Source organism: Camponotus floridanus, unplaced genomic scaffold, assembly GCF_003227725.1.
Source record: "Camponotus floridanus strain SB8 unplaced genomic scaffold, Cflo_v7.5 scaffold38, whole genome shotgun sequence".
NCBI classification, from domain to species: Eukaryota; Metazoa; Arthropoda; class Insecta; order Hymenoptera; family Formicidae; genus Camponotus; species Camponotus floridanus.
The window spans coordinates 305,109-319,050 of record NW_020229525.1 but is presented as its reverse complement, the minus strand read 5'-3'; the positions used below and the strand labels follow the sequence as shown (position 1 = coordinate 319,050).

The 13,942-nt window shown below is 37.2% G+C and overlaps 2 protein-coding genes across 6 annotated transcripts in view; one reads left to right on the top strand and one right to left on the bottom strand.

Moving 5' to 3' along the window:
• The window catches only part of LOC105253422 (nuclear receptor corepressor 1), a 71,614-nt gene that overhangs the window by 14,931 nt on the left and 42,741 nt on the right, over window positions 1–13,942 (bottom strand). For all 5 annotated transcript variants that reach the window (XM_025411156.1, XM_025411157.1, XM_025411159.1 and 2 more), the window contains 2 exons: window positions 12,954–13,483; window positions 11,540–11,766 (listed from right to left, as the gene is read on the bottom strand). In XM_025411156.1, the coding sequence (XP_025266941.1) occupies window positions 11,540–11,766; window positions 12,954–13,483 (757 nt within the window). The remainder of the gene's footprint in view (window positions 1–11,539; window positions 11,767–12,953; window positions 13,484–13,942) is intronic.
• LOC112638825 (location of vulva defective 1) lies at window positions 4,588–9,850 on the top strand. Its single transcript, XM_025411163.1, has 4 exons — window positions 4,588–5,203; window positions 6,884–7,310; window positions 8,005–9,219; window positions 9,743–9,850. The coding sequence occupies exons 1-3, from the start codon at window positions 4,891–4,893 to the stop codon at window positions 9,176–9,178; spliced, it is 1,914 nt and encodes a 637-aa protein (XP_025266948.1). The 5' UTR covers window positions 4,588–4,890; the 3' UTR covers window positions 9,179–9,219; window positions 9,743–9,850.

Below are 13,942 nucleotides of genomic sequence, written 5' to 3'. Positions count from 1 at the left end.
CAATCAAATTATTGAGCAATTTTGAAAAAAAAATAAATACAGCAACGAATATGCATAATAATGTTGATCTCGTGGTCTTCTTGATAACGTGACCACTTATTTTACTGTCCAAATATAAATATAGAATTTCACGGAAAAAGCCTTATCGGAAGAAAATAAATTAGAAAAAAAAACTCGATGTTAGTGTCTACATTAATGCTGCATAATTAATTATAACGAGAAATTATTTCCATAATTAATTATAACGAGAAATTATTATTTTCATAACGCGCAAAACAGCAAATAAATAAGCCGAACAGCAACTATTTATTTCGTTATACGAAGAAGAGACGACGAGCCAACGGGGAGGGGGGAAAGGGGATGGAAGGGGATGGAAGGGGATGGGGAGCTACTACGGAAACGCGGTGGAGAACACGCAGCAAGTCCGCTCACAGGGTCTGGTAATATCGCGAAAAGTGTTTGCTTAGCTTGTCTCGACCGACGTTGGAAGCATTAAACCGCGAGCGTTCTTTCGTCTCCTCGAGAGACGATCTCGGGGAGTGAGAGCTCTCCTCCTCTACCCCTGTGTACCTTCTTCCGCCCCTACGATTATTTCCGGGACGGGGCCTTACCCACGCGCGAATTCCCATTTTCCCGATTAAAGTGATCATGATTGATAATGGTAGATGAGTCAATTAAAAGGAAATTCATTTTTATTTATTATCAATAATTTTTAACAGAGTGTATAATATAATAGATGTCAATTGTGTTTAACGATATTATTTTTAAATTGCTATTATTATAAGTGTTAATTATATAATATATAATTATTGCTATGCTATACCTGTATTTTATTATGTTTGATTATTATTAATTAGTATTATTATTTTACGCGTTTTACATCGTGAGAATTTTAGACGAAAGCGAAGAAAATATTTGCGTGACACGTCATTTTTCACGGAAAAGTTTTTACTTCTCTATTATATTCGACTTTGGTGTTTGATTGCTATTGCAACGACAATCTCGACGATACTCGCTGATCGCGACGACGATGTCGCGGAAGGGGGTCGGACACGACAGCCAGACGGGCGAGAAGCGCGGAAGGAGGGGGAACTGCCTCTGTTAGCTTTGGTTTGAAACGACGGCCTCCTGGGAAATGTGCGTAATCGCCGAGTCCCCATTCTGGACCCCGGTAGAGGATGGATTCTCACTAACAACGATCGAACTTGTTTATGGCATCACAAAAAATCGCGGTCGACTTGGTCAACGGACATCGAGGGTGAGCGAAAGAAAGATACACGGGACGAAAGAAACGACGTTTTCTTATTCACGGTGTCTACTTTTGTAAAAATATTCTAGATATTTGTGTTCAAAATTTCAGATAAGGGAATATTTTGAAGATGCAGTTTTTGATGCAGTTATGTAATTAAAATAAATTTTCGTAGGATATGTCTTTTATATTTTTGTTTCTTTATCATTAAAAATTACAATAAAATATGTATTGCATATTCAATATTTTGTTAAAACAATAAACATATAAGCAAAGATAAGATAAATATTCGTAATATAAGCATATAATTCATTTGATTTGACAACTCTTCACGATATGAGAGCAAAAGCGATATCAAAGCGAATATTTTTTTTTTAATTTCCCCCTTTTGAGAATCTTAGTAAAATTCAACAAAAATTTCTGAATTTTTTCAAGTATAAAATAAACTCCTGAGAATTTCAGATTCTTCAAGTTTTTTTAGAATAGACATTTTATGACATTATGGGATTAATAATTTTCATAATTTTAAATAAGAAATTTATTCTCCTCTTTTCAATTCTTTAAATCCCACAGCATCAATCTCCATAAACAAGTAAGTTAATTTATAAATTTAATAATATTTAATAATTTAATAATATTACATCTCGAAAGGAAGAAGAGAGAGACAAAATACTTGAATTATACATGCAATAAAAATTAAAAAAACAATATCCGTAAAAATCATCCAATCGAGTCTCGAATACATCTTATCATCTTATCGTGCACAAAAGAAAAAAAGTACTCCAATCATCGGTGATTTTAATTCAATAGGCATTGAACCGACGTTAATTCCTCGAGGACGCGTAAACTGTACGGATGCAGCTCGATTTCTCCGCGAGAACGAAGATCGAAACCGCTGACAAGATAAGGGCAAGGAGAGGACGATAAGTAGAGGTGAGCTCGCGCGCGCGGTCGAGGGCGAGAGAAGGTGGAACGGGATGGCCTGGCGGGTGGCGGAGGAAAGAACGAAGAAGAGGGCCGGGCCGGGCCGAGGCGAGGCGAGCGATCGCGGCTCCGGAATAAAGTGGAATTCAGCGCGAGCTGAATTATAAACGATATTATGCAAACACGCCGCCGCGGAGTGGAGAGGAGCGCGTACTCTCTCGTGCTGCGAGAGTTAATTTAATGAAAAACATCAGAGAAGCCAGGCCAGAGGCGCGGGCGAGAGGGCCTCCGAGAGAAGAGCGGAGAAAGAGAGGGCGGGAGAGGAAGAAAGGAAGAGACCGGCAAAAGACGCATCTCATGGCGAAAGATCGTTCTCTCCGAAAGCCGAGAGGGCTTCTCCTCTCCGTTCATCATCTCGCCGGCCCTCGAAGGATGTTTTCCTCTTTCTCCGCTCTCTTTATTCCGCTCCTCCTCGCGTTAGCGTTTAACGTCTCATTTAGAGTAGCCAAACACGTGGGTTATCGCGTAAACGTTACAATTGCGTACCGCAGAATTCTTCGTTTTTTTCTCTTCAAATTTCCTGATTATTCGATTGATTATTATAGTTTTGCACAAATCAGGGTGTGTCTGCTCGAATCTTGCTCGAAGAAAATTCTCTAATCTTCATTAAATATTTTTATTCAAAATTCCAGATCAAGAGAATATCTTAAAGATTTTTTGGAGCAACTTCCCAAAATAAGTTTCTTTTGTTTTATTATGCATTTTTTAATGCTTTTCACTCATTATAAAAAAACACAGAATCACAAGTTTCAAATGTTAGATTTACAAATGTATCGAAGAAATTGAATCGAGCCTTCGCAAAATAAACATTTTTCGCTAACATAGCATTTTCATTTTGTCGCTAAAAATTGTAATAAAAATAATATATACTATATTATTCAATATAGCATATTCAATATTTTATTAAATCATATAAAATATAATAATAAATTTATAATATTTTGAATAAAATTCATACCTTGACTTATTGATTGCCGATTGTTTATAATGTAGAAGCATTATCAAAGAGAATTGTTTAAAATTCTCCAAGTCTGAATAAAAAATTCCATGAGAAATTCCCTGATTTCTCTAGATACAAAAGGAAACGAGAAGATCAGAGTTTTCATGTTTTTTCAAAGAGTAAACATTCTGAGTAGTATATGTGTAATATTAATTTATTTTGCGCATCTCTTCTTGTTCGAGATATTAAATTGGATGTTAAAATATATGTTCAATTTAGATAGAATATCAAAGAAAACAATAATATGGCAATTGTGATCGAGTTTGTTTATCAACTTGAGAGAGAAACGTCAAGTGAACATAGAGAAAATAAAGACATCCCTATTTATGTATCTAAATTGAAAATTAATGACTGACAGATTTCTATTGAGAATTATTTAATACATGAATTTATTATATCTTCTTTTGTGAGAATATTATATTTAAGCTCGCTCATCTCTATTTCTCCAATACAATTTTCATCGACAATTTCGTACTCGATTATTAACGTTCCAACTAATATTCGTAACGATATCCATTTATATTCATTCGCAATATATATTTAATGCATCGAGAAAAATTTATTCAAGCTTCCAGAGGTTCGTATGATTTTTAGCACAAGGTTCGACATGTTATTAGCTGGAATCCTGCAATTATATTTGTAGCGTGACCTAACGGCGTGAATAAATTGACGGCCTGAATTGGGACGATACACGCACTCTCCACGTCGTCTCTAATTTTCGCGATATCATTTTCGCTCTGCCCCTGTGCTATCTTGTCCCGGGAGATTTTTGCGAGCAATAAAAAGAATGAAGAAGAAACGTTAAACGCTTACGTGATTTTTTGCTCACGGGAGATTAGCTCCCTCGAAAGAAATTTTGGTTATTCATTTCTTACAACCTGGAGACGACCAATATCGGAGAGTTGAATAAAAAAAATGACGTGTAATTGTGAAAAATTAATCGCCGTCGTTTCTAAAGGGATTCGAAAGCCGGCGAATTCCCGTCGTAAGCGAAACAAGGGCGCGATCAGGAGCGCATCCTCTCACGTAGAGAGGAATATCCACCGGGCGCAGATGCAGCTCGCCTGTGATCGCTGGTAACGCCGCCAATCTACGCTCGTCGGGGGCGGTTCTCGGTTGTTCCCGGGGGGGTTGTTGGGCCAACCCCACGCGACGCGAGCGGTAGAGTAGGTAGGTAGGTAGGTAGGTGGTAGAAGAGCCACGGCATGAAAAAGCGAGCGTGTCTACGCGCAGCTGATAACAGTGCGCGACGGTGCGGTGTGCCTGCCAGCCGGCGTTCAAATCACAAAGAGCCGCGAGCTAGCGCCTATGTATCTAGAAGAACGTGGTTTTTCCCAATGACAAATCGGAGGTATTAAAAATTTTGGTGCTCAAGCATTATGAGAACGCTTTTGGATTTCCCTTTGCGAAAGGAGAATAAAAAAATGATTACGACGCCGCTTCGTGCATCCTTCACCGATAACAGTGCTTCCTCAATCTTCGTGCATCTTCACAATATTCTTATTCGTCCACGATTCCTCTAGGATAGAGTGAAAGAAGATCGTTCGTGCCATGAGCGACAAAGTCGCTGAGGCGAGTTAAACGTCCGTTGGAAGATCCTCGTAGACTGGGAAAGTGCTTGCACCAGGTTGCCGATCTCCGAAGAGGGTGCCCGACGATGTACGGTTTGTACAGAGCGTGGTTCGGCAGCGGGACCAGCGGCACCACCAGCTACCCCTGTCTCCAAGACACGTTCTCGCCACCTGATACGGTCGTGCGAGTCGGTAACGAGGGCGAGCACCAGTTCGTCGCGCACAAGGGCGTGCTCGCGGCTCACAGTGGATATCTCAAGGCCCTGCTGGCGAGCGCGGCGACGACGACGACGTCGTCGGCGAGTTCGCCCTTTGATCCCTCCTGCGCGACTGTCGCTGTCACGGCGACCAACGGACAGTCGCAGCGACCGGTCACCTCCGTATCGGTCTCGTCCATTGGTAAATATGGATCGTTCGATGAATAAAAAAATCCCTCGATTAATCCTGATTATGTTATTCCAAGTATTCTTTGAGCTTAGAAGATCTTATATGTTGAGAGAGATTACCCTTTATTTATCTTCTTAATCAAGAATATGTAGGAAGAAATATCTCTTTCTCTTCCTTGAATCAAATAGTCGACAAGAACGCTTAAGGATTAAAAGAATTAAAATTCTCTTAGTATTTTTGCAATGTTCGAATTATTATATTGGACAGCAAAGATTATATTACGTAAAGTGATGACTAGTTTTGTTTATATACATCTTGATTTCGTTAATGAATTCTGAATAGAAATTTTTTAAGTTTGCCGTCTTTACCGTCTTTAGTCTGCTATACATAAGATCTGCATAACATAAGATATTAAATTAAATATTTGATAATATTTGAAAATGCTTTCCAAGATATTTTCTACTGCTGACATTATGAATTCTTTTCTGTTTTTGCAATTTTTTTTCTTAAAAAGAAAAGAATTTATATCAGCATAGAAAATGCAATAAATATGCAGCGTTTTCCGAATATATTAAATAAGGAATAAATATAAAACTTAGAACTTGTTTCGAAAAAAATGACGCTTTCCAAAAACTGCTTTTAAATAATAATCAATGGCGAGACGGAATAATTAACAAACTTTTATCGGTAACACCGTATGCTACCGTTACTTCCAATCTCTCATTGGGATTTTCCAATAATTATCCAATTCAATCCAATTCAATTTGATAATTGAACCCGGATTCACAAACGGTGGTAAGTCTACATTTGTCAGTTTTCGGAAACAGCATGCATTGCAAACATAAATTCTCTATTTGTAATATTGTAATTTAAAAAAAAATGTTTTGCACAATAATTATCTTTGTAAAATCATCTATAATTATTTATTTTAATTCGCTAATGATTCACTCTCAAATTCTAGTCATAAAAAACTATCTACAGATTATAATTAATTTTTTTTCAAGTATTCTCGAAAAATTATCTCTCTTTCAGATTGACATCAAATCGGATTAAAATTCAGACTTTAATAATAAAAGAAAATTGTACATGAGACTAGCTTCTAATTTCTTGTACAAAATGAACGGAAAAATTATTCATCAAATATGTATTAGAGTCTTAAATCTTGTAAAAAATTCTCGAATCTTTTAGACACTTTTATTTAAAATTTCAGATAAAGAGAATATTTTAAAGATTTTTTAGTGCAATTTTTTAAAATAAGATTTTTTATTATGTGTATTTTCTAATGCATTTACTTATATAAAGAAAAAACACAGCTATTTAAATTTCAAGTGTTAAACTTGTACTAAAAAAAATTAAATAGCTTTTTATCAGTTTATTGTTAAAAGACACTAAATAGAGATAAAACAGACATATTTATAATATACTTTTCAAACATATAATAATTCTCATAACTTGATTTATCGGTAGATTACCGATTACTTACATTGGAAAGGCAAAATAATGAAGAAAATTTTATTAAAAATTTCCTGAGCCCACTAAAATTCTATAAAAATGTCCCGACTTTTTCAGATATAAAACAAATCCCTGAGAGAATTCTAGGATCTCCATGCTTTTCTAGGAGATAGACACCCTATATTAATTCGCGCTCGATATTTCGAACGATTAACGAATCACCTCCCGATTTGACGGCAGGTGGAGAGGCGTTCGCGCCGCTACTCAACTACATGTACACCGGGCGGTTGGAGGTGACACTGGACAACGTTTACAGCGTGCTGCTGGCGACGCATCTGTTGCACATGCCGGGCGCCCTGGAGCAGTGCAGGGCCGCGTTGTTGAGGCTGCGGGCGCCGCCGCCGCCGTTGCCGACGTCGGCGACGTCGTCGACGACGACCGCCGGCTCGCCACCGATCGGGGGGACCAGCATTCTGCGGCCCATACCGAGCCGGCTGGTGGTGGGACCGCCACTCTGCTGGCCCCCGACGACCCCGCTCGCGTACTCGCCGGCATCGGCGACCATGTCGCATCATCTGCCGTCGATGCAGCCGCTGATGCGACCGACGACCGTGCCGTCCAGTATCATCGCCTCGAGAGAGAAGCAAGAGCAGTGCGTGCATTATAGGTTCGCAGTAGAATGATGATTCTTTTCCGTGATTTTGAATAAGAAAATTGTACGAGTCGAAAAGATTTAACTCTGTGTTCCGAAAATTTTATATAAAATCTTCAATCAAGAAGATTAGATAAAAATTTATAATCTTGTAAGATTATTATTATATTAGTATTATTATATTGTGTATCGTTTTTATTATCATTGATGATCTTCGTTATTGTACTTTCTTGGATTTTTATTTAATTATGACAGCTTACTTTAATCCCAAAATTATTATTATTTATTTAGAAAAGATAATTGTATCTAAATTACATTGTACTGAAAATAATACATTAATAACTTTCTTTGTTTATTAATAGAATCGTTCAGCTAACTGTTTCAAGATATTTCAGTACAAAGAAGTTTGAGTATAGCAATAAAAATTTTCAAGTTTTTCAGAAAATTTATTTTAACTATAAATTTAAATAAATTATCCAAATTATCCTTGATTTTATTGATAAAAACAATAGTGCATATTCAGCAACGATTCATAACATAATTTCTATACATAATAAATAATAATAATTAAGCTGTGATAAAATGTGACAAAAATAAAGAAAAATATAATTTCTTTCACAAAAGTATTTGAAAAAATATTTCAGAGTTTCGAAATACTTGATATATATTTCCAGATTAATAGATAGAAAAATATGCACAAATGTTGCAGCGTCAATGAGATAGCAAAGTCGCCGCCGTCCTCGCCAACTTTACGTCATAAACGTCCGAGACCGAGCTCCAGCAGATCGAGGACACCAGAGATCGTGTCTACCGTCTCGACCCTACCATTCGTGGCAGCAGCCGCGGCCGCGTTTACCGCGTTTACCGTAACGAATAGCACGGCGAATTCCACGACAAGAACGTCGTCGCCGTCGCGCTCCATCTCGCCGACACCGACCTCCGTGTCGCGGACGCACTCGCCTGCGCATCATCGCGACAATGAAAATTCGACGACGGATCGCGACGAGGCTCAACAAGAAGCGGAGATCTCCGCCAAATCGCGCAACGTCGAGCAACAACGCCGATCAGACTCGTCCGAGGATGGAACGTCGAGTCACAATCGGATCAGCAACAGCAACAGCAACCACGGAAACATCGCGACGTCCTCGGAACGGGACGATCGAGCGCGTTCTCGTCGCCGAGCGCGAGCCTCCTCGAGAGAGGCCGCCTCCTCGAGCACCGTCTTCTCCGTGATATACGACATCGCGTGCTGCGATGGACCGGTGCGCTTTCACCGAGTCCTGAACGAGAACTATTCGTCAGCAACGTCAGCGCACGGATCCGGCGCGCAGCCACGTCCGCAGAGGAACTGTCAAGTGACGGCGGAGAGCGAGGACCCGTCGAGCGAAAACGACGAGAACGGTGGACCCGCGAGCGGCCGCAGGAGCGGCCTCGCGCGCAGTCCCAGCAACGACTCCAGCAACGACGCCAGCAACGCCAACAACGGCGGTTGCTACACCTGCGGCTACTGTAAGCACACCTTCAAGTCGCAATATTGCTACAGGAAGCACGCGAAGCGGCACTTGTTGCCGCCGACGAGGGTCAACGAGACGACCAGCGACAGCGGCGACGGAGGTTCGAGACAGGAAGCCGTCGCTGCCACAGCTGCCACCGCCGCCGCCGCCGCCGCCGCCCACGGAAACAGGAGAGAGGTCAGATTGCTGGATCTGAACGTGCAATACTATCCCTGCAAGATTTGCGGATGCAAGTTCCCGAGTTACTACTTCGTGCACAAACACCGCAAGCTATGCCATGCGAACGACGAGGAGAGACAGGTCGTCACCGACGGAACCATCGCGTCGAATCGCGACGTGAACGTGTCCTCCCCTCAGGATGCTCCGTGAAACGAGAAGACGCGATTCCCCTCGTCACTCTGGACAGATAGGTACTGGGAGAATATATTTGTATCCACGATTATTTTTTAATATCATTTAAATTCGGTATCTTTTCATTGTGAGATAATCTTTGTTCAAAATGAATCAAGTAATATTAATTATAATTTAATCATATTGGATTTAGACGCTATCCGTACTGTAATATTTTTTAATGTTAAAAATTGAAAAAAATATTTCGTGTGTGTATAATATTCAATAAAAATAATTAACATAAAATATTAATTTATTATTAATATATTAGTAATATAGAAAAATATATTACTTTTTTCTTAATATTCTCTAAATTTTTACGAATAAAATTTAATATAATATATGCATGTTCAAATTTGCATGTTCAAATTTTCCCATATTTGTTACTTAAGCTGTTTTCAAAACTACATATTTAATAAATGACACGCTGTAGTGTCATTCTGTCATGAAATTGTATTATTCACTTGAGGCGATATTTTATTATTGCATTTCTCGATATTTAAACATAATATTTTTGTTGTAACGCGATTCTATTTCTTTCAGATTTTACTCTCTTCTATTCTCAACGAAAATATTTATAGACGGAATTTTACAAGAAAAATGGCACTTCAATGGGACTCAAGTATCGATACTTAGGCGTCAAATATACGATTGCAGATAAAATAAATTAGAAATTATAAAAATCATACTGTTATAGAATGTAATATATGAATAATAATCTTTAACATATATATAATTATAAAGCACATTCTCAAATTACCTCAGATTGTATAAACTGAAGAAATTAATTAACTGAAGAAACTGAATTAGAAAACATGCTTCCTAAGAACATTGAAAAAGGAATTTATACAACTATTAGTTTAGATAGATAACAATTAATCCTATTTCTCCTCTGTGTGTTCTTTAGCATTATATAAATATATATATGTATACCTCGATGTTACAACACACTCTGCGACTTAATGCGTTGATACATATATTTCACGTATCAGGAAACTGTATAAAATAAGAATAAAAGTAACGTACGTCTACGACATAATTATGTAGCTGATGTAACAAAATTTTCAATATATATACACAACAGTCTAACTAGGAAAAAAATAGTTATAACACGAATAAAAAGAAACGCTAATTTCTCCAAAAACGTAACAGCACGTGTACGAGTTAGATATTTAATTTAAATTTAGACTTCTAGGATTAAACGTTAACTCGTTTCTCATTCGTTTCTCGCATAAAAAAAATTTCAGCCTGTCATAGAATTGAGCTTTATACCTCAATAATGTATATATAGCGTATAGATTTTTGGATTTAATTAATGCAACTTGTAATGCGAAATATATCGGCATACATGTTGAAAAATATTCTTCAAGTTTTACAAAAATAAACTATGCAATTACGTGATACAGCGCGAGAAAGAGAGATTATAATATTATTAAATATCTTATCCCGCCCCTTCTTTGTCGCGAAAGTGACGTAATGAAATCAATGAATCGGCAGTGTTTTTTCCGAAAGTAAATGTATTTTTTGATGTATTATGAATAATGTATTTTTTAGCATTGTCTCTATATATCATATTAATTTTGAAACTCGAGATAATTTCAATATTCCGGTCAAAATCAAGAAAATATTAAAAATGATTTGTTTAACTTCGATCTTGTTAACTTTAATTCTTATTATAATAATGCAAAGATATAATTTATACAAATAGAAGTAAATACAAATATAGAAAGCATTGTGAAGTAATAAAAATTGAATTGTCAAAAAAAACTCAAGCTTACGAGAGAATCTCGCAAACTGAAAAATTTTGATTTGGATGAAACGTTACATATATGTAAGGAGAGGAGAAAGAGAGGAATAGATGAATTTAAAAAATTTCAATTGCAACCTGAAAAACAATACTAAAAGCCGAAACCATCTCTCACAGAATGGTTTTTTTGCCTTTCTCGATATATCTCTAAATTTATTCGAGGTATCAAAAAATACTTTATATAAAAATTTCGTGATAAGAATTAATAGAGTAATTTTTTTCAAAGATTTTTGAATTTTTTTTGAGAATTATTTTTTCTAAATTTTGTTAATCTCGTTAAATAGAAGTTTTTATGATAAAACTTTTATATAATACATTTTTTGATATCTCGAGTGATTTTAGAAATGTATTGAGAAAAGTATAAATTTTCGTATAAAATTTTTGTATAAAATTTCATATTCTATAATCTATAGTTTTTTATAATCAAAATTTTCCAGTTTGCGAGATCCTCTTGTCAAACTGCTAGGGATGGTAATGCGAATATCAATGGAATGATGCAAAAGACCAAGAATATCAATCAGTTTGAAACTTACCGACGACGTCGATCGACGGTGCTTCTTCGTCACTGGTTTCCATGGGAGTATGATTCTCCTTCTTCTTATCCTTTATTCTACTACTGGTTGCCACGTTAGCACCACTGCCGCTTGTGTCCCTGCAGCCTGGTTTCTTCTTGCTGGATTCCGACTGGATAGTCGACACATTTGTCGCGTTGATATTCATTGAGGATGCGGATGAAGACAGCGCGCTTTTACCTTCCATTCTGTAATAAAATATAAATAAATTGTTAAATTATATTAAATAATATAACCTACTTAACTTTATTTCTTTCTTTTTTATTTCAATGATATTTTTATTCTTCAAGAAAAAAAATGCAGCGTGCCTTGTCACAAAAATATAAAATCTTATCGTGATAAAATTTCGTCGATTGTGCGTCGAAAAGCAGCGGGAGTTCGACATTCGTCATCGTTCTCATCGAACAGAATCACATTTCCAACTATCGAGTCAATTACGGTGATGAGAGCCTACGTAAACATAATCCACTAACCGGTAACCATTGATTAGCATTACAATCTGCTAATAATTGATCTTCCCCCACTCTTGTTAAGCCGCCGTCGCTGGCTGCCGCAACCATCTCCACCTCATCACCCCTGGCATATCCCCATTACCTTTCCCCGCTTCTCTTCAAACCGACTTTCCATACCTCAACGACTTGTGCCTTCATTCGGCTATTGCGCAATCACCAACGTTAAGTAAAACTTATCTCTATTAATACAGTTTCATTGGAGATAAAAAAATAGATTAAGCTTCTTTTTTTTATATATAGTTTTATAATATTCGTGCGTTCTATCCGAGCAATGTATTGTAATCGTTAAATGGGTATTCGCGGGTCGTCTCTCCCACCGTGAACAATATTGAGATTGGTTCGTTGGAGTGGGGTATGTTTGCAGAATAAATATCTTCCGGCCGATGGTTACGGTTCATTCAATCAATCAGTCCGCGTATACGCTTTTATATAAATCAGAATCGGGACCAATTGGTATGCGCGTTTCGCAAAATGAGCCGCGCCACTCTTTTATTTCTTACTCGTATATCGAGTAAATGATCAATATCGCGCTGCGAACACTTGGAAAAAAAAAAAAAAAAAAAAAAAGCAGAGAGAATACGATATTCGCGCGAAACATTCGATCGGCGCATTCATACATGCGCCAAAGTGCATCTGATGATTCCAATGCACGCTATAGCTCGATGATTCAAAATCTAATAGTCTAACATTCGCTGTGAAATGTATAATTATTTTTTGTTTAACGTCGCTATGTATAATTAATATGTAAATATAAGTTATACGTGTAATTACGGAGAGAAGTTGAAGAAAAACATACATTTTAAATATTGTGCAAATATTGGTTAAAAATATATAAGATGGCAACGTTTTCATACTTAACGTACATTACTTTAATATCCTTCCCCGTTTCCAATTGCGCGTCTTCTTTCGAATCCATCTTTACCAAGTGAGATTCCTTCGAGTCGGTCTTGTTTTCTTTGTTCTCCTTGCTTGTCTCTTTAGAATCCTTTGCGCTCGACGTCGTCGATGTCGCCGAGACGCTCGACGCTGTCGTGTTCAAGACTGACGTCGTTGTCGTTGATGCCGTTACGGAATCTGCCGTTACGCTAACGCTCGATGCTGTCGAGCTCAGGGGAGTCGTCGTCGTCGTCACCGTCGTGGTCGTGACGGTTGTCGACGACACGCTCGATGTAACCGTGGTACTCGTTGTGGATGTAGATGTAGTCGTTACCGAACTATTCTGAGGATTCTCCTGAGTCTTTTGTTGCTGTTCCCGCTGTAACCTCGTCGTTATCCCTGCCGTTAAAATATCTATGGGATTTTCCTGAGTCTTTTGCTGCTCTCGCTGTAACCTCGTCGTTACTCCTGTCGTTAAAATATCTATGGATCCAATAGTCGAGCTCGTATTATTTACCTGAAACAATATCATATTTACATGTTATAGTACATATAGTACATATAGTATCATTATATTATTGTAGCAATATCTTAAGAGATAAAAGTTTTTCATTCTTGTTTAAATCTTGCAGATGTGATTAAGTGTACAATATAAATAAAATGCTTTATGTTTGCAAACAATTATTTCAATTTAATCTTTCTCAGGGAAGTAAAAATATGCTTATAATCCAAGTTAGAATACAGTGATGATATGCAATTATACAATATTATTACAATATTATAAATTCCAAAACATTTCAAGGAAAATTTCTTTTAAAATAGAAAATCAAAATGAGTAGTGAAAGGCAGTAAAGAGCCAACGCAGTTGTAAGGCATGGATAAAATCATTTCCAACAATTCAATTTTAACGATTCTTTTGCTTTATTCCATACGTTTCGGACTCAATTCGAGTCTTCTTCAGTAATTTTAATAAAAA

Excerpts from the sequence above, each read along its gene's own strand:
- LOC112638825 (XM_025411163.1), top strand. The coding sequence starts at position 4,891 with ATGTACGGTTTGTACAGAGCGTGGTTCGGCAGCGGGACCAGCGGCACC. Across the intron at positions 5,204-6,883 it reads CGTATCGGTCTCGTCCATTG|GTGGAGAGGCGTTCGCGCCG; the intron begins GTAAATATGGAT and ends ATTTGACGGCAG. Across the intron at positions 7,311-8,004 it reads GAGCAGTGCGTGCATTATAG|CGTCAATGAGATAGCAAAGT; the intron begins GTTCGCAGTAGA and ends CAAATGTTGCAG.